General features: G+C 44.3%; 1 protein-coding gene across 1 annotated transcript in view; it reads right to left on the bottom strand.

The window, feature by feature from the left end:
* Positions 1 to 26,785, bottom strand: part of IDUA (alpha-L-iduronidase) — a 1,961,268-nt gene that overhangs the window by 1,096,826 nt on the left and 837,657 nt on the right. The window contains exon 6 of the mRNA XM_078676355.1: positions 26,497 to 26,699. Coding sequence (XP_078532481.1) covers positions 26,497 to 26,699 — 203 coding nt within the window. The remainder of the gene's footprint in view (positions 1 to 26,496; positions 26,700 to 26,785) is intronic.

The following is a 26,785-nucleotide window of genomic DNA, read 5'->3' as shown; positions in this document are numbered from 1 at the left end:
ACGTTGTGGTAAATACTTCCGGGTGATGAGACGCGGTAGAGTGTATCTCGCGCCCTCATAGCCCCTATTTAAAACACTGGTGTGTAGGCTCGAGTTCCCGATTTGCAGGAATCTAGAAACGTGGCAAGACGACCGTATACCCCGATACCGACGGACGAACAAGGTATGTATACAAACGAGCGGAGCCTGACTTAGGATAGACATAGTTTAACCTTTAATAACTATACCACCCTAGCTTAAACTAAACTAGAACCTTGCCCTATCGTATAACGGAAGATCAGTCTCAGAGGGAGGAACAGTACATAGCTGATTTGCTAGGTATCGGTAACAACTATTGTATTACATGATAATATCTGTCACATAGAATAAATCACCATTTGTTCATGGGTATCAGAGAGTCCAGGTAAATTATCTATAAAGAGCGTCTCTGTACGTCTGTTTGTAGATAGCACGATTAGAACCAATTAAAACTTAGGTGTCGCTTAATAGTGTTGATCTGCCTAGAATTATGTTGTGGACCCTATGTATATATAGAGATTGGCTGACTACATAATACTTCATATTTTAGGTTTGAGCGTTTGGATAAGTGATACGTCCAACAGAAATATAAAGTGTGCCTCGCGCTGTAACATAAAAGAAGATTAAAGTACTTGGAAATTCCCTTTTTAAATAACAGGTTAGTCCCTTATGTATAACATCATGATACGACTACCATCTAACTGAGAGACAAGTAAGATGTAATTATTCAATGATATACTTATTTTACTTAGGGGCCATTTCGATAAGGACACTGCTAGGTGACATCTTGCCAGATAAAATAGACTGAGCCAAACAATTCTTCTCACTGAGGCTATTTTGACAAACCTAAGGTATGTGTTTACCACTCGCTGCTTTAATACCACAATAATACAAATCTTACAATTGAACTTTGAATATATAGACTCCACTATCTCTTCTAGGATATAATGACACAACTGTTTAAAACAGTGTGATGTTTTCCATCCGACACAAAGATATGCAGATACCCTCTACAAACAACAATAACTAGGTGAGAATTGATTGTAAAACTAGATGAAAGCCTATTACAAAGCCGATGTCACTGCAATCACATGTAGAAGACACGTCATTATACCTGAATTTGGTGGTATTTTATGACAAAATGTTAGCTTTTCCTTGATTAAAAACTTAATTGGAATTGCACCTTTAGGTGTTAGCATATAGTATTGTGAATAACCTTGCTATGCAAAGTCTGTATCTTACAGCCTGATTCTCCATGGTGCATTTTGGTGTCTTTCAGCTAATGTATTTTCGAACTATAATGACAAATAATGTAGATTGTCGCAATTGTCCTTCTTTCCAAATTAAGTTTTGGGTACATTACACTTTGTTTGTAATTTCAGGTACCCTGTATGTACACAATAAGGAAGAAATAAAACTTTGCACCCTGGTCCTGAGGAAGGTGGTTTCACCCCACCGAAACGCGCGTAGACCTGGCGCATAATTACACACAAATAACAACTGTGCTACCTCAATTGTAGGATCTGTTTTTGATTGGGAGATGACTGATAGTAGTATGAGTGTGAATTGGTATGATTGAGCTAGTATGATTGGTAATTCATGTGTATATATCAGGGTTTTGTTTTGTAGATGTTGTTAATGTTTTTTTATGATATAATGCACCTTTTATAAATTAATCAAACTTGTACTATCAATTATGTAACTGATGTATATGAAAGAAATGATCTAAAATTCAACAAAAAGAAATAAATATATTTTTGATATATGACAAGAAAAAAATAAAAACAAATAAAATGATTAAATGAAAACCATGGATTGTGTTGTACCTATATGGATTAGAAGGCTAGTATAATAATTTGATGAAATTGATCACATGTTAAAGTAAATAGTGACCACGGGGGAATTTATCTTATATTGCGCTGCTACTTTCCTCTCTTTTCCCTGGTCCTGTAAGTATTAATAGAGGGGGTCCCGTAACTTATGCTCCAGCTTGGCCTCTCTCTCCTTTAAAGCCTTCGGGTTCATCTTGCGACAGCAAGCGCAACCCTCGACGTAGTGATCCAACGACAGGCACCAGACACAATCTTCGTGGGGATCCGTGATGGACATATGTCCCCCACACTCCATACAGGGCTTGAACCCTGACTTCCTCGACGACATCTTCAAGAAAGAAAGAAGAGAGGACCAGAAACACAATCCAGAAAAACAATGTAACAATAAAACTACAGAGAGTCCCAAAAAAACATTAGCATCGACGGCACGGAAAAAAAGGGAACTGACGTCATCACACCGACTAGGCTCTCTTATGGCTCCGGTGATGTCAGCAGAGCCGCGAGCGGAGCCATGCTTCTGTGACAGCGTCCTCGTCAATGTGGAGAGCTACGAAAAATTTCCGAATACTGCTGGCGAAGGGTATATTCACAAGGTGAGGAATCCACTGGCCGATGTATCCATCAGAAAAGTAATTTACTAGTAGTCAGTAACAAAACAACCTTTATTGCTTATTATTGTGTCTAATGCAGAGGGATACTTTGGCAAAGATGCTGAGACCGATTGATAAGAAGGCCTGTTCTGGGTCTTCCAAGCCAGTCCTTAAATGTTTGTTTCAATCAGGCAGTATTGAGGTCTTTCATGAACTTTCTGTAAAGTGATAGGTACTCCAGGACTGTGCATATTCTTGTAGTAGAGTAGGTGCTTTTCTGGTCAGAGGCTTATAATGTCATGTTTGTTCCGCCTTATTTAATGAAAGCTGGTTGGTGCCTCGTTCCTTTTAGATCTGAAACAGTGAGAGCATGGTGAATCCTGTTCCCTTGATAGGTTTGTAAAGTGGGACATTATGTGCTGATATTTGTTTTCAGATTTAAACACATCCTGGTCACTTTATTCTGTGTCTCCTGTAGAATTTGAATTTAATGGATTTAAGGTTTATGCTGGCCCGCTTATAGGGTATTTCAGTAGTCAAATCTTTATTATCAAGGACACACTTGGTTTTATGCGCTGATTTGCTTGGAGAAGCAAACATAGTAAATGTAAAGGGAGTTCCCTTAACTCCTGACTGTATCTGAGCGCTGAGGGATTTGAACCTTGTCTGGGGAGCTGGGCTCCCTATCAGTTACATCTTAGTTTTATTAGATTAATTCTTTCACTCATCCAGAAGAATGTCCTCTAGGAACTGAGACACAGAGAGTCGGTTCCCAGGTATGCCATCCAGTGAGAAGTTAATCATGGTGTCTTCTGCATACATCTGGACTGAAGTTGCGTGTTGGGCAAATGGTGCATACATCCATTGAATAGCTGCAATGGCTACATCAGGTGATTATATTGTTAGAGCAGAACAGCCTACTTGTTAGCTTGCTGTTTGGGAGCAGCCGTGTGATCCACCCCACAGTATAACTTGACACAAAAAAAATGAATGGCTCATTGGAAGATCTGGTGCTCTACTGTGTTGTAGTCTGGAGACAAATTGAAGACCACTTTGGTTGGTTGCTGATACTCCTGCTGCACAATGTAGGCGTGTTCACAAATGTCTTGTGCAAACATTCAGTTTGTTTTAAAACTTTGGAGCTAACTAATGGTTCCGGGTAGTGGGTTGGTCTCTGAAGCTGCTTTGCTATGACTCTTGCAATGAAAATTCTAGAGCAGAGAAAGTTCTGGAAAGTGCCATAGTTGAACTTCTTGAGGACTTTAGTTGGTACTTTTCAAGACCAGGTGGACTGTTCCTGTGTTAGTGGAGTTTGATTTGATGGATGCTGTTTTAATGAAGTACAGGACGAGGATGTCTATAACATTAACACTTTATTGCTGCATTCTGCCATCTCGTTGATCATTTGACTGTTGGCCTTGTGTGTTGACTCTTAAGACCATCTCTCAGATTCGTAAACGGTTTCTGCCTGCTGTGTTCAGATTAGAAAGATGTTGGTTGAATCATTTGGCAGGTAATTTAATGGTGATCACAGTTTTCAGAGCATTGCGCCGATTAGGCCCAGTTTACCTGTCTGCGAGATTTTGGCCTTACACGACAAGGAAAACACTTAGATCCACCTTCGCCAACCTCCTTAAAATACCTGACTTTAAACTTTAAAACAAGGGGAGGGAGGTCGGCGACTGTGTTAGGGGCAAAGGCCTGGAATCTCATGCCAAGTACTTTGGAATCTATAGAATCGGAAGAACAGTTTGGGAAGGCACTAAAAACATGGCTGTATGGAACAGCTGTTGATTCATGTCTTGCACTCATTTAGTGCCTAATCAGTATCTGCTATAGCATGTTATCTGGTTGCGTCAGGAGGCTCCCTTGGGAGCGACAGTTTGCGTTCTATAAAAGTCTCATTTCATTTCAAGACCATCCCTCAGATTCGTAAATGGTTTCTGCCAGCTGTGTTCGGATTAGAAAGATGTTGGCTGAATCATTTGCTTGCTAATTTAATGGTGATTTACTTTTTGAACTTTTCACACGCAAAAAGTGTTTTGTCTCTTGGTATCTACCCACCTTTCATGTATATCCATTGTTGTGAGGAAAACAAGGGTTGCCTAAGATTAAAATTAACGTGTTCAATTGCAGTGACTAAATAGGATGGTGTAAAGTTTGTATATTTGCTTGTTACTCTTGAGAATCACATGAAATTGTACAGCCGAGGCAGTTTTTGCAGCCTAGGAAGTGGTTTAGTGAAGATGTTATCATTGCATTAATTTTGAAAGCTCGGCTGTCCAGGATCCCCTGGGTTCAGTGCCAGGCATAACTACATCACTCAGGGCACAAATTCTACTGGTACAGCATGCAAACTTGTGGGTCCCAGTTCTCCGCAAGAGAAGTATTTGTCATAAATGCTTCGGCTGGATATGTTGATTACAAGCAGGTCATTTGGAAAGTGGTGCTTTTGACTGACCTCCAGTGGTTTAATCCAGGTTAAAGGCATCTCCTATCACTGGGTTCTGCAGTTCTATCTGTTCACATCTTTGACATCTGAACACACATTGTCTGTTTCAGGTTAGGCAGAAAAATTGGCTATGCTTCTTTTAGTTCTTGGGCACAAAGGTTGTTTTTTCTATTAAACCCTCATCCGTCAACAAGATTCTTTCTTCATGCTTATCCTGGCATGTTTGTTCAGACGCACTAGGAGCTGCCATACTCTTTGTGAGGTATCTATTCCTGGCTCTTCCTTGAGGGAGGAGTTTGATGAGGGCAAATGTTCAGAAATCACCCCATCACTTCTCTCCATTATACTGATGCCAATAATTTTCTGACCCTAGACATCAGAATATGCTGCTTCTGTTCGACTGTAAGGAACTTGCTGCTAAATTTGGAGAACAACATCTGATTTTTCTTTCGTTATGTTGATTACAGAACAATTGGGGCCAGATGTATCAAGCAGTTTTACCCATTCTGTGTCTATCGGAAAATGTGTTCATACATCTGGCCCATAGTCACGGACTAGACGTTGCTCAATTACAAAATGCAAACGTGACTATTATGAAGCCTTTCTGAATTTTTTATGGGGACCGAACACAAAATGTAAACTGACTCCATGGCTCTATAGTCGCAGCTCTGACCATAATGCTAAACGCTCCCTGCACAATCCTGGCTGGCCTTCAAAACTACCCGAGCAAGCGGCAGATGTAGAGGCGGCAAGCTTTCGGATGTTCTAAATGCAGTGTGCCTGTAGCAGAAACACCTGTACTTCCGAGCGGCTTAGAAAAAATTCCGCTGCATCTTCTCGCATTTTGCCAACAAATGGGATGTTTTTTGAGCAGGTCCTGTGATCTTTAATTATATGGCTTCAAATGATCTCTTACTGACATACGCGCTTTGGAGTTAACTATGCTCCCAGCAGAACCGAAATTAATCCTTTTGGGCATCCCATGTGATGTTGACATGGCCTGACTTTGAGTTGCTTTTTAGTGCCCTGGGCCTAGTAGTGGCAAAACGTGATATAGCAAAACATTGGGGCACACAAGACACACCGACACTGCACGAATGGAAAAGAGACATGGATCTGTACATGGCAGCTGAAAGGGCTACACACAGGAGTAGAGGGTGTCCCGAGACATTTACTAGGATATGTAGCATTGGCTGAATCACTATGGTTTAGTCTGTATTGATGAGGGTCCTAAAACCATAGATGACAGAGCGCAGGACTAGCTGCGACCAGATGGCCAATGGACACCTGTGGACCGATCGAAGGGGGGGAACTGGGACATCTCCAGTAAATAGAGGAATTGAATAGGACATTGCACATGCACATTGCATATGTATTAATGACATGTGTGACTACCGGGGCTGAGAAAAGACGAATTACCATGATTGACCTAAGTGCGACTTGTTATTGTTGTTCTGGTTATATATTTCTCGGGCAATTGAAATAAGATAAGAAATACATAAAATAAAAACAAATTGTATCATGGTCAAAGTCAGCTCAGATCTATTATGCACTTTAGTTTGACACTTCAAACACTCAAACATTGACACATTCCTTTGCATTACCTGAACTGTACTGCTTTGTTTCTGCCTTTCACTTTAACACACAAAGAACAAATGGCTATGAAAGACGCAACTTACACCATGCTGCATTAAAAAAAAGTTAGAACAACTCCCATTCACTATAGCCAAAATACCTTCAGCGGTGTGGTAATAGACAGTGTTATATTATTGCCCATCTCGACTTTTCAGTTTACAGCTTGTATGAAGCATTTTCCAATAGGTAGATATGCACCCCATGGGAGCACGAGTTATGGTCCCTGCCCTTAACCTATTGCTGTGAAAGTGCTGATAGGGAAGTTTTTAGGTCTTGCCTAGCGACGCACCGAAGCTGCTCGCTAAGCGAGATCTATTGTTGCCGACTTGAGTTTGGAAGTGGGACAGGTGATGTGCACTCTCACAGCGCCCAAACAGCCCATGTTCACGCTCACGGCGTCTCTTTCAGACAGCCGATGTGCACGCCCATGGTGTTCTCTTTCTGCGTGTACACACGGCGCAAGGACAGGCCATGTGCACGCTCACGACGTCTCTTTCAGACAGCCGATGTGCACGCTCATGGTGTCTCGTTTGGCGTGCGCATTACAGCCATGTCTCACCGGTCTGCAGGTTCACTGACTGTGTCCTCGGCACACCGCGGGGCTCTCCTCACCACTCGGGAGCCCCATCTTGCCTCTGGTGCTATGCAGTCTACCTCGCTCTTCGCCCGGTCCCTCTGATGGGGCTGGGACTTCAGCATGGAGCCTGCAGGGTTACGGACGTCCTCTCTGGTGGTCCCTTCCTGTTTGTTTGGCAGGCCCCGCTCACATCCCAACGAAGGCTGCCTGCACATACTGGATGCCCCCAACATGCAAGGATTGGCTATTTTCTTTAACAAACTGCCAGTTACATGCCCTTCTTGATTATTAGTTCTTGAGAACTGCTTAGAGTTTGTTTACCTTCCTAATTCTGTTATCATTTTTGTGCTACATTCCTGACCAAGGGGAGGCTGTCATGTGTTCAGTGCATGTCGCATTTAAGTTTTCCTATGTTAGCCTAACTGTGAACGTTACAGGCCGCATTTGCTATGTGCACGTTACTATATAAACAAGACATCTTTGTGCCACATTGTATTTTCACACAGAGCTTGCAGCTGTTTTCGCATTCTGTTCTTTCCTGGGATTTAGTCTGAACACAGCAGACAAGGTCAAACAACAATGTCCCTTGTTATTTAGTACTGACCAGGCACTAGCACCTAGACACAACACAAGTACAGCTGTTGTTTGAGAGTATATACGCCTTGTCATATAGGTATGTGCAGTAATGTAACAGATATAGAGAGAGAGAGACTTTTTGAGAGGAGATAACCGTTGAACCAGAGATGTAGAACTCCCAACTGTGTATGCTAAGATGCGGGGGGGGTCCACTACTAATCACAGAGATCTTTGTTGTATAATCATTCCGCTTCTGTAGAAAGGGAGGGGAGTTAGGCTAATCTGTCTTATAATATGACAGGGCTTTTCATAATATATTGTTTACTGACTATGCTGACTGTATTTTTGTGAGGCATCTGTTTTCTAATTGTAGCACAAATACTGCTTTAAGTCCACAATAGTTTAAATAAACATTTCAAACTTCCTTCGTGTCTCTGGTATATCTTATTTTGGATGAGTATGAGTATGAGAGCGTAAGGGTGTGTCCTGTTACAGCAATCCCTGAGAGGGTTGGAAGTGTTGTGTTCTGGGGTGTCAATTCACTTGACTCTCTGGATATGGTTAAGAGGGCAAGTGAGAAAATATAGCTTATCGGACTCGGGCTCATGGGTACTGAGGTGGTATGATGGTTCAGGCCCTACCTACTGACGTTCTATGGTCCCAAGCATAGTTCTCTTCCTGTGTAGAATTTCACAACAGTTTCACATTTGGCAGTCGTTTGATGTATTTAGTTAGACCTCTTGTGCTTGTAGTCATAGTTGTTTTTTCATCTCCTTCATATTAGTTTGCCTTTTCTTTTTTTTGTTAAAAAAAAAGGTAGATGGTCTGTTTGTGGACTGGTGCTTGACTGGCGGTGTGTGTACACTGGTGCTGGGCTGGCGGTTTGTGTGCGTAATGGCACTTAGCTGGCGCTGTGTGTGAACCGGTGCTTGGATGGTGGTAAGTGTGAGCTGGCATTTGGCTGGCGGTGTGTGTGTAGTGACTTCATGCTGCCACTACATACAAATGGCAAGCTAAAAGCCAGTCCACACAGTCCGTCAGCTGTCAGGGTGATTGCTGTGTCAGTCCTGTGGGCATATGAAAGTGATGGGCCCTGAAGGTCACTGTTTGTCAATGTAAGTGTTGTAATGTGCTGTGCCCGCAGATGGTGCTGTGAATAGATTTGTGTGAGTCACGCATGAAAGGTGTTTGAATAGCCTGTAAAATGATTGGTGCCTTCCTGTGGCTTTACAGCTCACGGGCGGTGAGTCATTAGTTCAGCAATCTGAACTTACAATTAATAATACTGAATTTCATTTTTGTGAAATCTTTTGCCAATAAAATTAACATTCTGAACTTTTCAATCACTCTCATGCCAAATCTAACCAGTATGTGTGTGTACTTGATGAGTAGATGGCTGTGCAGTAATATTTGCCTTTTCCTTTTTCTCTGCCAGGGCGTACATTGTCGCTGGGTAAAATCTACCAAATGTAGATGATTTTGTAAACAAGACACCAGGGGGACTCCTGGGTGGCTCCCATGGATCCCTCAAAGTACTGGTGGAATCTGCTGGGAGCCTCAAACTTCCTGCCACCCAGAGTTCTCACATATCTCCTGATAAAAATGGTACCTCACCGGTGTGGGTGGACCTAGTGCTTGTCAAAGTGCAGGGTGCTCTCTGGCACCATCAACAAAAGGGGGAGCTGCAGTTTTTGGGCTTGGGTTAGGCAGCCACACCAAACCCAGGCATTTCTGAAAACTAGATACCCAGGGAAGAACATGGTGGTGTGCCTTTCGTGGATCCCATAAAGTTTTCTTACCCACAATGCCCTGTAAACCTCAAATGTCTAAAATCACACATGTTCCTTGCATTTCTGTAATGTATTCTTCAAGAATCATAAGGAATTCACAAATTCCTACCACAAAGCATTTTCTCACTGGTCCCAATAAAAATGCTGCCCCACTTGTGTAGCTGGGCCTAGTGCTCGCACAAGGAAAGGATCAACTAACATCAATGGGAGTCCTCGCAAAGGAGCACTCATTGACCTTTGTTTGATCTGTTCCTGTCATGGGCACTGGATCCAGCCACACAAATGGATCAGCATTTTCATTGGCATAAGTCAGAGAATGCTGGATGGAAGGACCTTTGTGGATTCCTGCTGATTCCAGGACCTTCCATCACAGAAATGTGAGGTAAGTGTGTTCTTTAAGACAAAGTTTGAGGTTTGCAAGGGCTTCTGGGTAGAAAACATGGGCCCGAGGCACAAACGAGTCACCACACCCTGGATTCGCCCAGGTGTCTAGCTTTCGAAAATGTGCAGGTTTGCTAGTTTTCCCTAGGTGCCGGGTGAACTAGGGCCCAAAATCTAAGGCTAGACACATTGCATGAAAAGGGTCCCTTTTTAATTGAAAAATGTGATGCGTTCGTGTTGCATTTTGCCGCCTTTCATGTTGCGCCCACTCGCTTTACCATCACAAGTGAGGTACCATTTCAATTGGAGGACTTTGGGGAATGGTAGCTGGTAGGAAATTAGTTGCTGCCTGCAGATTCCAGAACTTTCCATCTTTGAAATGTGAGGAAAATGTGTTTTGTCAGACAAGGTTTGAGTTTGTTACAGGGGTTCTGGGTAAAAAAAACTGGTGAGAGCCACGCAAGTCACACCATCTGGGTTCTCCCAGGCATCTAGTTTTCAAAAATGTGCAGGTTTTCCAGGTTTTCCTATGTGCCAGCTGAGCTGGGACCCAAAATCTATAGCTAGGCACAATGCAAAAAAGGTGTCAGTTTTCAATGGAAAAATGCGATGTGTATATATTGCATTTTGGCCCCTTTCCTGTTGCGGCCACTAGCCCTACCCACACAAGTGAGGTACTATTGTTATAGGGAGACTTGGGGAAAGATAGGATGTAGGAAATTAGTTGTTCCCTACAGATTCCAGATATTTCCATGACAGAAATGTGAGGAAAGGGTGTTTTTTCAGTCAATGTTTGAGGTTTTCAAGGGTTTCTGGGTAGGAAAACCTGGTGGGAGCAACTCGTCACCTCATTCTGGATTCTCCTAAGTGTATAGTTTTAAAAAATGTGCAGGTTTGCTAGGTTTCCCGAGGTGCCAACTGTGTTAGGGCCCAAAATCCATAGCTAGCCACATTGCAAAATAAGCAATTGAGATGCAAAAGGTCTAGCATTAGTTTGGGTTAAAGATATTGGCATTGTAAATGGCTATGTCTTTTACTTATATCTAAGTTCTTGGTAATAAAACAGCACTGATGACCTGATCGTCTATGACCCAGTGGAAGTAAAATAACTGCTTGACGTTGCCCTCCTATTTAAATGGTCATTCTCGTCATTTAATCACATTAAGGATTAAGGGTATGTAACACGAGAGGGAAGGGTGGGTTGCAGCAACAACAGACAGTGGGGGCCAAAGACAAGGGAGGAGAGAGGGAGCAGTGGGGGACGGACTGCCAAAATGCTCTCTTGGAGAGTGATTGGCCAAAAGTAAACAAAACAAGCAGACTTAATACCAGTTCCGATTTTACAATGATATTATCATAAGTGGCCAAAAAGCACAATGCGGTGTATGTTCCACGCAGACACTCTAACTTGAAGTGTGATGTTGTAATGTGGGATGGCAGTGTTTCTTGTTGTTTTCTTCTGCCATCTTGAGGCCCATGCAGTATCAACAAATATATTAAGTACTGCTTCGACCAGCCCCCAACAAGTTTGACTATGCTGCTGGGCCTCTCTGCCAACAATATTATAATTTATATTATTTGTAGGAAAGTCTGTGTGACCACGTGGCTGCAATGGGAAACAAAGTAAACAAAGCAAAGACACTTATTAGTACGGCACCCAAAGTAAATAAACAAGGGGAAAGGGCTGCAATGGAGAGCGTGTGCTGCTTTTAATAGAGTATGTAATTTAGATTTGAGGGATGCACTTAAACGCCATTTCGCAGGTGTGGCTCATTGCAAGTAATGTTAGCACTTTTTGCCCAATATTTAGTTTTTCTTTGAAATTTCTTTAAAAATGTAAGAGGTGCAAGACAGAGATATGTCTAAGAAAAATGAAAATTCCATTTTAATTGCTGGTGTAAATGCGTTGGGTAAAGTCTGTAGCTGTATACGGTTGATGTAGTCCATAACATTCCTGCAAAAACAAAATGAGGGGGAAAAAATAACAGACCTCGGTCTTTCAATTCACAGCAAATGTGGCAAGACAAGAGCAAGATTTGCAGCCCTCTTTACAACAGAGCTCAGTAAACCATGAGCATTGGTCTTGAGTGCTCCAGCTTAAGAAAAAATAGTGCTCACAAACTGAGTTACAACACATGTAAAGGGGAAGTGTTTGAAAATGGGTGGAGCATAAAGCCCATATTCAGAATACAAAATGTCTCGATGAGAGAGCGCAGGTGCTGCCTAGGTGAGACCTAAAAAGGATCAATTTTCAGTGGAAAATTTGGTGTCCATGTTGCGTCTTGGAGCCTTTCCTTTTGCAGCCACTAGCCCTACCCACACAAGTGAGGTACCATTTTTAATAGGGAGACTTGGGGGAATAATAGGCGATAGGAAATTCGTTGCTCCTATAGATCCCAGAACTTTCCATCACAGAAATGTGAGGAAGATGTGTTTTTTGAGTCAAAGTTTGAGATTTGCAAGGGCTTTTGGGTACGAAAACCTACTGAGAGCCACACAAGTCACCCCACCATGGATTAACCACCAGGTGTCTAGTTTTCAAAAACGTGCAGGTTTGCTAGGTTTACCTTGGTACCGGCTAAGCTAGGGCCCAAAATCTACAGCTAGGCACATTGCCAAAAAATGTGTTAGCTTTCAATGGAAAAATGTTATATGTCCATGTTGCGTTTTGGCACCTTTCCTGTCACAGCTACTAGCCGTAGCCACAAAAGCAAGGCCCCATTTTTATCAGGAGACTTAGGGGAACACAGAATAGTATAATAAGTGTTATTACCAATTGTATTTCTCTACATTTTGGACTTCAAAAATAAGCCAGTGTGTAAGAAAGGAGACATTTTGAGAAAGGCCCACTAATTCACCTGCGAATATGGATACCCACAAATTCAAAGATGCACAAATAACCCCTGCTTCTAAACTCCATATCTTGTGCCTTCTTTGGAAATACATAGGTTTTCTTGATACCTATTTTTCACTCTTCATATTTGACCATATAAATAGCTCTATTCCAGGTACACAATGAAAAACCATTGTAATGCGCAGCTCAGTTATTGCCTCTAAGTACTGCAAGTTGTTGAAAAACCCACAAACACTATATATCCCAGCAATCAGAAGGGTCTAGCAGATGCAATGGTATATTGATTCTGTAAATCAGCCATTGTGATAAAACGCTACAAAACTTAGTTTCTTTGATGAAACCTTGAAGGATCTACACAAATGACCCCATGTTGCAACCAAGAGTCTGTCTAGTTTTCAGAAATGTATAGCTTTTAGGGATCCACTATGGATTTCATACAATTTTCACCAAAAAACTGGAAGGAGGTTGAAAGCACAAGAAAATAGGAAAAATTGGCTATCTCCCAGTAAAATAGCCAAAATGAAAACTGTGGTGAAAAATGTGGTTTTCTCAATCAAGTTTGCCAGTTCTTGAAAGCTGTGTAGATGATTTTAGCAATTCAAACCTTCCGGTGATACCATTTGCAAGAAAGAAAATTAATTTTCTTCCGCAAAACTTTTTTCTCTAACACCCCCCCCCAACACATACACACAAATGTAGCTATATACAGGCTAATTTCTCAGTCCCCTCCAGGGGAATCCACACAGCCGGGGTACCTTTTGAATCCACAGGATGTTGGAAATAAAAGAGGCAAATTAGGCATGGAAATCCTATGTGGGAAAAAAAGTTATGAAGGCCTAAGCGTGAATTATCCCAAACAGCCATAAAAAGGTGTAGCACATTTGGAGGGAGGGCTAGCAGCTGAAAGGTCACACCTTTTAGCCTTGTATTTCAGAACACAGCCAACCAAAGCCATTGTATGGAGTTATGCTGACTGCTACTAAATATCCTACATCTCTCTCTTGGTTTCAGTCTCTCATGTATGCAGCTGGCATAACTTTGTAACCTGGCTATTAAGAACCTATTTACTGACAAGGGGGAATGAGACCAAAGTCCCTTGACAGTTCCCTTCCTCCTAAGAGGAGAAGAGACCCACCATTCGTTTTGAGAAGGATTTGGTAAAGCCACCTGCCTCAGGAAGGTTAGACGTGTCCTGTAGGAGAGTAGGGTCTGCTTTCCTATGGTCACCCCAATTTTTGCTTTTTGCTTCACTGGTTTTCGACTTAATGTGGCTGTGGGCCTGCTAATCAGACCCACAGCCTGCTGTTCTCTCTCTAAATTCACAGACATGTACTTTAGGTACATCACCAATTGGGTATTGGATCACCTTATCAGCCCCTGTACAGTGTACTATAGGTACCCAGGGCATAGGTGCATCACAGGCCTACCAGGGGCTGCAGCATATCTTTTGCCACCCCTGGCTGGCTATCCAAACTGACACAACTGGCTGATCACTCAGCTGGGGCAAGGTCGTGTAATCACCCCTTGCTTAGATATAGTATACCTATATCTAACCCTATATCTGGACACATATATGCCTATAAGTCACTTCTATGGCAGGCCTTAACAATCCTGGAGGCAGAGTGCTTGGTTTTATGTGAGATGGTGCTCTAGCATGAGTTGAGCCTGTCTGCAGCTTTCTGAACCATTTCCTTATAGCTGTTCTAGGATATTGCCATACCATATACTCTTAAGTGCATTATAATCCTTGCGGTTATTGCTAACTTTGGTTTCTCTTTATCAAAACATGTCGTGTAAGGTGTCATACACTTTGGGATACTACCCCCTCACCAGTTCTGGCGACGGGGGTAGCATTCCACCCTTCTAGAGGGAAAAGACATGTTACTTTACTTAAACGCGGTTAAATCTAACCAGAGCCCCAGCATCACAAAATGGATGCTGCTGCCACAGACACGAGTCTGGCCTCCTGCTGCTGACCGAAACTCTGGCAGGGGAGGCCTGGACAAATGGTATCCTGTCACAGGGAGGTGTTACACCACCCCAGACAGGAGATAGTGGATTGAGGCAGGCAGGGCGAGTGAAACTAGACACTGCCTGGGGCGCACAAGGCTCCCCATGCATAGCCCAGTTCAAAGCGGTGCTGGGACACTCCAGTCCCAGCTCTGGTGCGAAACTGGACAAAGGAAAAGGGGTGTAACCACCCCCTTCCTGGGTCCCACCCATAGGAGGGACCCAGCAGGTAATCCAGCCCCTTGATTTGGAATAAAGGTAAGAGCTGTGTCTATAGACTTTAGATTTATCCTGACTGAAACTTTGATACAGAACTCTGGACGCTTCGACATCCCACTCGACGTGGAAGACTGAAGAATCTCCCTTGTGGTCAAGGAGTGACCACCCTGTGCAAACAGGCACCATCCAGCGCCCAACGGTTTGCTTTGTTGCAGCTCCCGCCGGAGCTTGAGCGACAGAGATCGACAAGAACCGGATTCCCAGACATCCAACTGCCCGAGCCACAGCAAAGCTGAGACCCGTGGAGGCGACGTGAAACATGGGACCGGCCATCTTGAAAAGACTGCGAAGTGCTGACCGTGCAGCTCCCGAGGTACCCTCGAAGCTGTGCATTGGGGTTTGAGAAGCCCCAGCCCCGAAAAGCGTGTGCACTGAAGATCACCCCTCCACACTCATCAAGTGCTGCGTGGGGCCCTTTGCATTTTCCCGTTGCCCGTTGGCTTGTGGCCTCTACGACGACGAAACTACGAAACTACTCTGCTGGTCTGGTTGCTCCAGACTGGCCCTCGCTCCCCTGAAAAGGAGCCACCGCTCTGACCTTAAGAAGCGATCTTCAAATCCTGCGTGGGTTGCCTTTGCCAAGGCCTGTTGACTCCGATCCGGAAGCCGACACCGCCAACAGTGAGAGCCTTCGTGGGTGAGTCGTGTTCCACTCCAGGTCATCGTCGATGCCCCAGAGTCCACGTGGCAGTGGAGACAAGCTTCACGACAACCACCTGATTGCGCCTGACATCGCCTGGTTCCTTCCTGCTTCCATCCTGGCCACTGGCTAGTGACCCAGACTCTGTCCCCTCTGCTTTCAGGTACTCTACATTTTCGATCCACCCTTGGATCCACCCTTGGATCTACCCGGACTCTTCTCTCCTGGCCGCCTGCAGCATCTTCATCTCCAGGCTCCATAGAACTCCACGACGAAACCCGACACACTTTGGCACCTATGCACCCGCTTCCTGTGGGTGAGGTAACGATCAAACACCGGTGCTCCTGTAGTGGTTTACACCTCTAGTGTCCTAGTTTAAAGTGGTTTAATTATATTCCAGTCGGAAGACTTCCAAAACAGTAACTTTATAACTTTTACGCACCATTGACTTTGCATTGGTGCATGCGTGTGCTTTTAGCGCTGCACCCGAATCCCGCGGGCTACTCCCGTCCTAACTGCTGTTAGTCCAGTGTAGTCCCAGCGATTCCCAAGGCCCTAGGCCTTACCATTGTTCGAGAAGTGGTTCTTATACCACTTATTTAGTATATGGTTTGAGTGTCCACCGGCCCTATCCATAATCGTGCAACTTGTGTATGTTTAACTGTGCTTTTGTTTAAACGCTTGTGCCTCTAGACTCATAAAGAGTACAGAGGATTATTCTAGTAATAAATACATATATTTTTATAATATATAACTTGTGTGGTGTCCTTTCATTTGATATTACAGGATTGCATATGGTAAAACAACTGGCTTCACATGTCCTCTTAAGTTAAGCCTAAGACTGCTTAGTCCATGCTACCACTAGGATAGCTTGTCTATAAGGTTGACTTTTAAACCACCACCATAAGGGATTGTTTGGACTGATACAAGGTGCTCACTAGAATAGTGAACATCAGACATCAGGCCAACTTCTCACATTGGTGTGCAGCGGTTGGATTTGAGCTTGCTGTTGTTTTACCAATTGCAATCTTGTATCATTTGAAAGATCACATTAAGTACCATAGGTACATATAAACAAAGCTTACATACTTATGTTCTACTGAACTTAGTAGTTGTAGACCAAAGGGCTTAGCACACCCTGACTACATGTCACTAGTAAGGTTCCAGTAGGAAAACACATAGTGTAGGTAAGTGCACCACTTACACCTCACTAGAGTCATGTCTGGCACAGGTGAGCAACCCAGTGCTCTGCCTGTGACAGGTGACCTTACCAAGGCACCTTCCAGCTATGACAACTTCAGCTTCAGGGACTTGAGTGCCTTGTGCACTACAAGGGGGCTGATAAAGGGTCACAACCCTACCATTCCCATCCTGATAGGAATCCTAGAGAAGGATGATCTTGAGAAGTCTAGGGCAGGCCCCTCAAGTAATTCAGGAGGTGGAACAAACCCCCCAGATGATGAGAACACCACCCCAGAGGTAGAAGTGGAGGTGGATGAGGATATTGATTCAGATGATCAGGGGGATGTCCAGGTCCAAGTTAGGAGGCTTAGCCATGCTAACATGAGCCTAAATGGGGATGGAGAGGTGAGTCACCTTCCCAGACCCAATAGTAGAATATTCCCTGGCAATAGAAGAGAGAGATCCCTTTCCAGGGAATCTAACCTTTCTAATGCCTCCAGGAATTCTCAAAGTTGAATGACTTCCCCTCAGAGAAAAGAGCATAAGGCCAGAATGAGAGCTGTCAAACTCCAGATAGAGAGGGAAGAGATAGCCCTGGCCCAAGCTAAACTTGCTTTAGCAAGGGAACAAAAATTGAGTGGATCAGATTCCACTGGTGGCAGCATTATCCCTAAAGATAAAGACAGGTCCTATGAACATAGAAACCTGACAAAGATTGTGCCCCCCTACAGAGAAGGGGATGACATCCACAAATGGATGACTGCTCTGGAGAGGGCCTGCATTGTACAGCAGGTCCCTCAAGACCAGTGGGCAGCAATTTTATGGTGCTCCTTTTCTGAGAAAGGGAGAGATAAGCTCCTCACATTTAGTCCTGGGGATGCTAATAACTACACTGTCCTGAAGACTGCTCTTATTGATGGGTTTGGCCTAACCACTGAGCAATACAGGTTGTTGTTCAGAGATACCCAAAAAGCTCAGACTCAGGACTGGACTGATTTCGTTGATTGTGCCACTAAGGCTCTGGAGGGTTGGTTGCTGGGAATTAAAGTCACACACTATACAGGATTGTACAATCTAATAATGAGAGAACGGATCCTTAATAATTGCCAGAACCAGCTGTTGCATCAACACCTGATTGACTCAGATCTGACCTCTCCCCAAGAATTGGGAAAGAAGGCAGACAAATGGGTCAGAACCAGGGTTAAGCAGAAACCCCAGAACCATGGAGGTGATCAGAAAAAAGCAGACCAGAAAGGTGGAGATCAGAAACAAAAAGACCAGAAGTCTTCTTCAGGCCCCCAAAATACTTCTGAAGAGGGGGGATCCCAAACTGGAAATAAAAAGAAGAAGAATGATGGCCCAAAGAAACCTTGGTGCAAAACCTGTAAATCAGTTTCACACTGGGGTAGTGAATGCACTAAGAAAGGAACAGGCCCTACCACTGCAGCCCCTAAGGCACCTGCACCCCCTAGTACAGTTAGCAGTGGTAGTGCACAACCCAAGGCTTTAGTGGGGTTAACCCTGGGTAATGAGATGGAGTCTGGCCTAGTCAGAATCCCTACTCAGGCAGTTCTGCTCTATGATGTGGGTATGGCTATGTCCACTACTGTGAGTCCCAATACTTTGGGCAAGTATAGGCAGACGCCTCTGATTAATGAGAAAATGGCTCAGGCCTACAGAGACACATGTGACAGTGTCACTATGGTGAAACCTAACTCTGTGGACCCTGGACAAATTGTACTGGGTTAAAATTACCTAGTGACCAATGCTAGCAATGCCACTACTACACATAGTGTGGCTGTTGTTAACTTCTCCTGGGGAGGGGTAACTGGCCTCAAGAAAGTTGTTGTGAGTGCAGACCTCCCAGTTGACTGTCTTTTGGGCAATGATCTAGAGAATTCCCTTATGGTCAGAAGTGGAGTATAGGACTCATGCAGAGATGCTAGGTATTTCAGCACATGTCCTTGCTGTAACCAGGTCCCAGGCCAAGAAGTGCCTACCTGAACCTGTGGTGGATCTTGAAACCATAGACCAACCACAACCGAAGAGAAAGAGCAAGAGGGTTAAGGCAGTGCCTTCCACCTTGCCCCAGGTTGAGGATCAACCCTCTCAGGAGGGTGATTCTGCGATCCAAGAGGAGACTGTCCTAGAAGAACTTGAACCTGATCAGGTTGAGTTTCTGGGGACAGGGGGACCCTCAAGGGCAGATCTGGGGCAGGCTCAGTTAACTTGTCCTTCTCTTGAACCCCTCAGACAGCAGGCTGCTGCTGAGGCTGCTGGGAATGCTCAAGGTACCCATAGAGTGTATTGGGATGATGGGCTCCTCTATTCAGAGGCTAGAGACCCCAAGCCTGGTGCTACAAGGAGGTTGGTCATACCTCTGCAATTTAGGGGCTGCCTTCTCACCTTGGCCCATGAAATTCCCCTAGCAGGACAATTAGGCCAGACTAAGACTTGGGAAAGACTTGTCCCACACTTTCACTGGCCTCACATGGCAGAGAATACTAATGAGTTTTGTCGCTCCTGTGACACCTGCCAAGCCAGCGGCAAATCAGGTGGCACCACAAAGGCCCCCCTAATACCATTACCTGTGGTGGGGGTACCCTTTGAGAGAGTTGGGATAGACATTGTTGGACCAATGGATCCCCAAACAGATTTATACTGGTGGTAGTGGATCATGCCACCAGGTACCCAGAGGCAATTCCCCTGAGGCCCTTAACAGCTCCTGTTGTGGCAATGGCCCTACTTGGAGTTTTCTCCAGAGTGGGCTTTCCAAAGGAGGTACTTTCAGACAGAGGTACCAACTTCATGTCTGGATATTTAAAAGCAATGTGGAAAGAGTGTGGAGTGAACTATAAGTTCACCACACCCTACCATCCACAGTGCAATGGGCTTGTTGAAAGGTTCAACAAGACCCTAAAGGGAATGATAAAAGGGTTAGGCTGAAAAGCTTAGGAAAGATGGGACATACTTTTACCCTGCCTACTCTTTGCTTACAGAGAGGTCCCACAAAAGGGGGTTGGCTACAGCCCTTTTGAACTTTTGTTTGGCCACCCTGTAAGGGGTCCACTGTGTCTTGTGAAGAAAGGATGGGAGATACCTCTCAAAAAGCCTAAGCTTGATATTGTGGACTATGTACTTGGTCTCCGCTCCAGGATGGCTGAATACATGGAGAAGGCAACCAAAAAGCTTGAGGCCAGCCAAGAATTACAGAAAGCTTGGCATGACCAAAAGGCTGTGCTGGCTGAGTACCAGCCAGGACAGAAGGTGTGGGTGTTGGAGCCAGTGGCCCCAGCAGCCCTCCAAGACAAATGGTCTGGACCCCACACCATACTGCAGAAAAGGGGAGAGGTCACCTACTTGGTGGACCTTGGCACCCCTAGGAGCCCCCACAGGGTGCTCCATGTAAACAGATTGAAAGCATATGTGGACAGGGCAGACATGGATGTACTCATGGCTACAGATGGGGACCAGGAGGAAGAGAGTGACCCTCTCCCAGACCGGTTATCCCAAAACCCTAATGATGGTTCAGTGGATGGAGTCGCCTTGGCAGGCAACCTCTCTGACCAGCAGCAATGGGAATGCAGACATGTTCTGCAGGCTCACAGACATATGTTTTCTCTAACACCCAGTCAAACTAACTGGTGCACCCATGAGGTGGATACTGGTGACAGTCTGCCTGTGAAGAATAAAATCTACAGGCAACCTGACCATGTCAGGGATTGTATAACGGCTGAGGTGCAGAAAATGCTTGAACTTGGAGTGATTGAGCCATCAGAGAGCCCCTGGGCCAGCCCAGTAGTCCTTGTGCCAAAACCTCATACCAAAGATGGAAAGAGAGAAATGAGGTTCTGTGTGGCTATAGAGGTCTCAATGCTGTCACTAGGACAGATGCTCACCCCATTCCAAGGGCAGATGAGCTCATAGATAAATTGGCTTCTGCCAAATTTCTGAGCACATTTGATCTGACAGCTGGCTATTGGAAAATCAGGTTAGCTGAGGAGTCTAAGGCCAAAACAGCATTCTCAACCCCTGGTGGTCATTATCAGTTTGTGGTAATGCCCTTTGGTTTGAAGAATGCACCTGCCACTTTCCAAAGGTTGGTGAACCAAGTCCTTGCTGGGTTGGATGACTTTTGTGCAGCTTATCTAGATTATATTGCTGTCTTCAGCTCCACCTGGGAGGATCACCTGATCCACCTGAAGAAGGTTTTAGAGGCCCTGCAAATGGCAGGCCTGACTATCAAGGCCACAAAGTGCCAGATAGGGCAGACTAAGGTTGTGTACCTGGGCCACCTAGTAGGTGGGGGTCAGGTTCAACCATTGGAGAGCAAGATCCAGGCCATACAGGACTGGGCTCCTCCAACTACCCAGACGCAAGTCAAAGCCTTCTTGGGCCTGATTGTGTATTACAGGAAATTTGTAAAGAACTATGGGTCCATTGTGACACCATTAAATGATCTGACATCCAAGAAGATGCCAAAAAAGGTTCAATGGACAGTTAGCTGTCAAAAGGCATTTGATGACCTGAAGAAGGCCATGTGCTCTGGACCTATCCTAAAGAGTCCTGACTACTCCAAAGAGTTCATTGTCCAAACAGATGCTTCTGAGTTGGGGGTGGGAGCTGTGCTTTCACAACTTAATGTAGATGGTCAAGACCAGCCCACTGCTTTCATTAGCAGAAGGCTGACCCCTAGAGAGAAACGTTGGTCAGCCATTGAGAGGGAGGCCTTTGCTGAGGTTTGGGTCCTGAAGAAGTTGAGACCATACTTGTTTGGCACTCGCTTCAAGATTCAGACAGACCATAAGCCCCTCTTGTGGCTAAATCAGATGAAGGGTGAAAATCCCAAACTGCTCAGGTGGTCCATTTCCCTACAGGGGATGCATTTTACAGTGGAGCACAGACCAGGGACTGACCATGGCAATGCAGATGGTCTCTCCAGGTATTTCCACTTAGAACATGAAGACTTATCTGGTCAAGGTTAAGTTTAATGTCCCTGCGTTTGGGGGGGGGGGGTATGTAGGAGAGTAGGGTCTGCTTTCCTATGGTCACCCCAATTTTTCCTTTTTGCTTCACTGGTTTTTGACTTAATGTGGCTGTCGGCCTGCTAATCAGACCCACAGCCTGCTGTTCTCTCTCTAAATTCACAGACATGTACTTTAGGTACATCACCAATTGGGTATTGGATCACCTTATCAGCCCCTGTACAGTGTACTATAGGTACCCAGGGCATAGGTGCATCACAGGCCTACCAGGGGCTGCAACATATCTTTTGCCACCCCTTGCTTAGATATAGTATACCTATATCTAACCCTATATCTGGACACATATAGGCCTATAAGTCACTCCTATGGCAGGCCTTAACAATCCTGGAGGCAGAGTGCTTGGTTTTATGTGATATGGTGCTCTAGCATGAGCTGAGCCTGTCTGCAGCTTTCGGAACCATTTCCTTAAAGCTGTTCTAGGATATTGCCATACCATATACTCTTAAGTGCATTATAATCCTCGCGGTTATTGCTAACTTTGGTTTGACTTCATCAAAACATGTTGTGTAAGGTGTCATACACTTTGGAATACTACCCCCTCACCAGTTCTGGCAACGGGGGTAGCATTCCACCCTTCTAGAGGGAAAAGACATGTTACTTTACTTAAACGTGGTTAAATCTAACCAGAGCCCCAGCATCACAAAATGGATGCTGCTGCCACAGACACGAGTCAGGCCTCCTGCTGCTGACCGAAACTCCGGCAGGGGAGGCCTGGACAAATGGTATCCTGTCACAGGGAGGTGTTACACCACTCCAGACAGGAGATAGTGGATTGAGGCAGGCAGGGCAAGTGAAACTAGACACTGCCTGGGGCGCACAAGGCTCCCCATGCATAGCCCAGTTCAAACCGGTGCTGGGACACTCCAGTCCCAGCTCTGGCGCGAAACTGGACAAAGGGAAAGGAGTGTAACCACCCCCTTCCTGGGTCCCACCCATAGGAGGGACCTAGCAGGTAATCCAGCCCCTTGATTTGGAATAAAAGTAGGAGCTGTGTCCATAGACTTTAGATTTATCCTGACTGAAACTTTGATACAGAACTCTGGACCCTTCGACATCCCACTCGACGTGGAAGACTGAAGAATCTCCCTTGTGGTCGAGGAGTGACCACCCTGTGCAAACAGGCACCATCCAGCACCCAACGGTTTGCTTTGTTGCAGCTCCCGCCGGAGCTTGAGGGACAGAGATCGACAAGAACCGGATTCCCAGACATCCAACAGCCCGATCCCCAGCCACAGCAAAGCTGAGACCCGTGGAGGCGACGTAAGACGTGGGACCGGCCATCTTGAAAAGACTGCGAAGTGCTCACCGTGCAGCCCCCGAGGTACCCTCGAAGCTGTGCATTGGGGTTTGAGAAGCCCCAGCCCCGAACAGCTTGTGCACCGAAGATCACCCCTCCACACTCATCGAGTGCTGTGTGGGGCCCTTTTGCATTTTCCTGCTCGACACGTCTGTCCGGTCACTTGCCCGTTGGCCCTCGCTCCCCTGAAAAGGAGCCACCGCTCTGACCTTGCTGGTCCGAGTAAGAAGCGATCTTCAAATCCTGCGTGGGTTGCCTTTGCCAAGGCCTGTTAACTCCGATCCAGAAGCCGACACCGCCAACAGCGAGAGCCTTCGTGGGTGAGTCCATGTTCCACTCCAGGTCATCGTCGATGCCCCAGAGTCCACGTGGCAGCGGAGACAAGCTTCACAACAACCACCTGATTGCGCCTGACATCGCCTGGTTCCTTCCTGGTTCCATCCTGGTCACTGGCTAGTGACCCAGACTCTATCCCCTCTGCTTTCAGGTACTCTACATCTTCGATCCACCCGGACTCTTCTCTCCTGGCCACCTGCAGCATCTTCATCTCCAGGCTGCAAAGAACTCCACGACGAAACCCGACACACTTTGGCACCTATGCACCCGCTTCCTGTGGGTGAGGTAACGATCAAACACCGGTGCTCCTGTAGTGGTTTACACCTCTAGTGTCCTAGTTTAAAGTGGTTTAATTCTATTCCAGTCAGAAGACTTCCAAAACAGTAACTTTATAACTTTTACGCATCATTGACTTTGCATTGGTGCATGCGTGTGCTTTTAGCGCTGCACCCGAATCCCGCGGGCTACTCCCGTCCTAACTGCTGTTAGTCCAGTGTAGTCCCAGCGATTCCCAAGGCCCTAGGCCTTACCATTGTTCGAGAAGTGGTTCTTATACCACTTATTTAGTATATGGTTTGAGTGGCCACCGGCCCTATCCATAATCGTGCAACTTGTGTATGTTTAACTGTCCTTTTGTTTAAACGCTTGTGCCTCTGGACTCATAAAGAGTACAGAGGATTATTCTAGTAATAAATACATATATTTTTATAATATATAATTTGTGTGGTGTCCTTTCATTTGATATTACAGGATTGCATATGGTAAAACAACTGGTTTCACATGTCCTCTTAAGTTAAGCCTAAGACAGCTTAGTCCATGCTACCACTAGGATAGCTTGTCTATATGGTTGACTTTACAACCACCACAATAAGGGATTGTTTGGACTGATACAAGGTGCTCACTAGAATAGTGAACATCATACATCAGGCCAACTTCTCACATGTCTCCAGTGGAAGAGCAACCATCACTCCCCATCGGAGTTGGGACTACATGACGTGTCTGAATTGTAGGATCTCAGTGCCTTGCTTCACAGGGAAAGGGAGATTAAAGTACATTCTAAATGTTCTGATAATCTCTTCAATATGAAGAGAACTCTCTTGGACTATAAAGATTTAATCTCAGATTTCATTCGACCATTTCTCAACCATCAAATCGCTCAGGTATCTCCTAATAATCTCAAAAACTGACCCAAAGAACAATTATAAACACATGGATAGAGACTATAACTAGTATTACAAAATCATTTTATTGAAAATATCTTTTAGGTTATTCTTAGTTAAATCATAACAAAAGCACAAACATTATAAACATCAATACATTTAGAATACATGAGAGACAAAAAGCATATGAAATATTAAAAACCTCATCATTTGGTTATTTCAAAAGAATCAATCAACTTAGTGAGTGTCCATCGAACAGTTATTTGATTGGACCCAAAATAGTTCCTTGAATATAACCCTATAGAAAAAGGGGGTTGACGCGTTTCGGTGGTTGCAAATTATTCAAAGACCGCCTTCATCTGAACAAGAATAATAATTGCCTCTCCTATTAGTGATACAAATTCATGTAACCTTAGCGATAAGTATTGAATGATGTGCCTCCCTCCAACGCGATATGGAGTCACATCGATATTAAAATTCTTTAAAGACAATGGGATAAGTTGCTTCACTAGTGATGTCTTTCAATATTAAGACTGAATTTTCCTCGAGTCTTGTTGGGAGTCCAATACGTTATTCACCTCAAGTGCAAATCAGAGCTAATCCCCTGTTATGTCAGTGAGATCCTTTAGTTTGCGAAATTATCGATCCTTCAAAAAGATGTAATATTCTAGATTGCAGGGAGACGATGTCTCTTTAAATAACCGTTGCCAGTTCCCTTTGTATTATTTGTATTCTTATCAGAGATTCAAGGGTCGCTGATTCTGCCGTTACGCACCACTCCACAGTCAGACATACGATACAAGAGAGAAGGCATTGTAAGGTTTTCAGAAAGCAACCCACTTTGAGATCGATTTTCAAGGTGGTTCAGGTTTGTTACAAACTTGCCACTAAGCCATGCAATCTGGTTTTAAAGCCAAAACGCAAGACTTTTAAAGGGTGTTGTGATTAGGGCAATTTGCTAAGAGGCTACCTAGTCTTGTCTGCACTCTTTTTTAAACATTATTGTTTGCATACTCACTTGAGAGGGGAATCACAGTTTGGTAAGTATACTTAAGAGCTTTCTTTTGTGATAGTATTATTATCTTCACTTAGCCCCCCCCCCTTATTGTAATGGCATCTTTAGGAATGGTTCACCTTAAGAATCGGTGTGGAGCAATCATTAGAAGAAAAAGTAAATTAGTTCTGGTAATTTTCTTTTTGATTAATATGTTCGTTGACACCCACTCACCTCCCCTTTCTGAGTGAATCAGAATTCACTTGTTTAAAATTGTATACTTTGGCTCATGGAGTTATGTCTTTAGCGTCTGTAGGTCACACAATAATCAAATATATGACATTCGATATTAAATCCTTGATGCCCCCCAACCCCAAAGCTGAGGTAAGTCACTGAGCAATGGTGAAGGGTTCTATAAAATTTCCAGATTCAGTTTACATAAGTAATCCACGGGAAGACGCATATCCAAGAGAAAGAACATTACTAAAGGTAGGAAAAGTATACTACACTGCACTTGAATTTTAGCAGTCTAAAGAATTTAACCACACACACATTCCTTTCCTCAATGTGCAGACTTCCCAATCCAATCCAACTTCCCACGTTGCAGAGAATGTAATCCATCATATCTTTAGGTCATTTTGATAAATATTACCGTCTGACCACACAATGTAACCACTACTTTTTGCCCCGATATGAAAAATGAAGTGAGGGTTAGAGTGATCGAATACAATACTAAAATATAAATTGAAATATAACTTTACCTGTCTTTTGAAATGTTTCGGTGACTATGATGATAAAGACTGCAAATCCTGAATTGTTATAATTGCTACTCAACACAAGAAAATTACCTTTTTATGTAGAGCTATGAAGTCCAATCGCACACCAGTTTCTCCAGTGAAATAATTTGTGCCATTGTAGCAGTGAGTAAGAAGATTCCAACAGATGGGTGATTTGGGCAAAGGTCGGCAAGAGTCTCCTGGACCTCCAAATTTTAATAGGGTGCTGGCTTCCTTTAAACCTTCAGAACATGCATCATAATAATTTTGAAAGCCTGTAAAACACAACATAGAACTCTAATTGTTTTTACTGCCACAAAAAACAATTAAATAAACCATTATAAAGTTGATCAGCAATTCA

This window comes from Lissotriton helveticus, chromosome 2_1 (genome assembly GCF_964261635.1).
Source record: "Lissotriton helveticus chromosome 2_1, aLisHel1.1, whole genome shotgun sequence".
NCBI lineage: Eukaryota > Metazoa > Chordata > Amphibia > Caudata > Salamandridae > Lissotriton > Lissotriton helveticus.
This window is presented reverse-complemented; position numbering and strand designations above follow the sequence as displayed.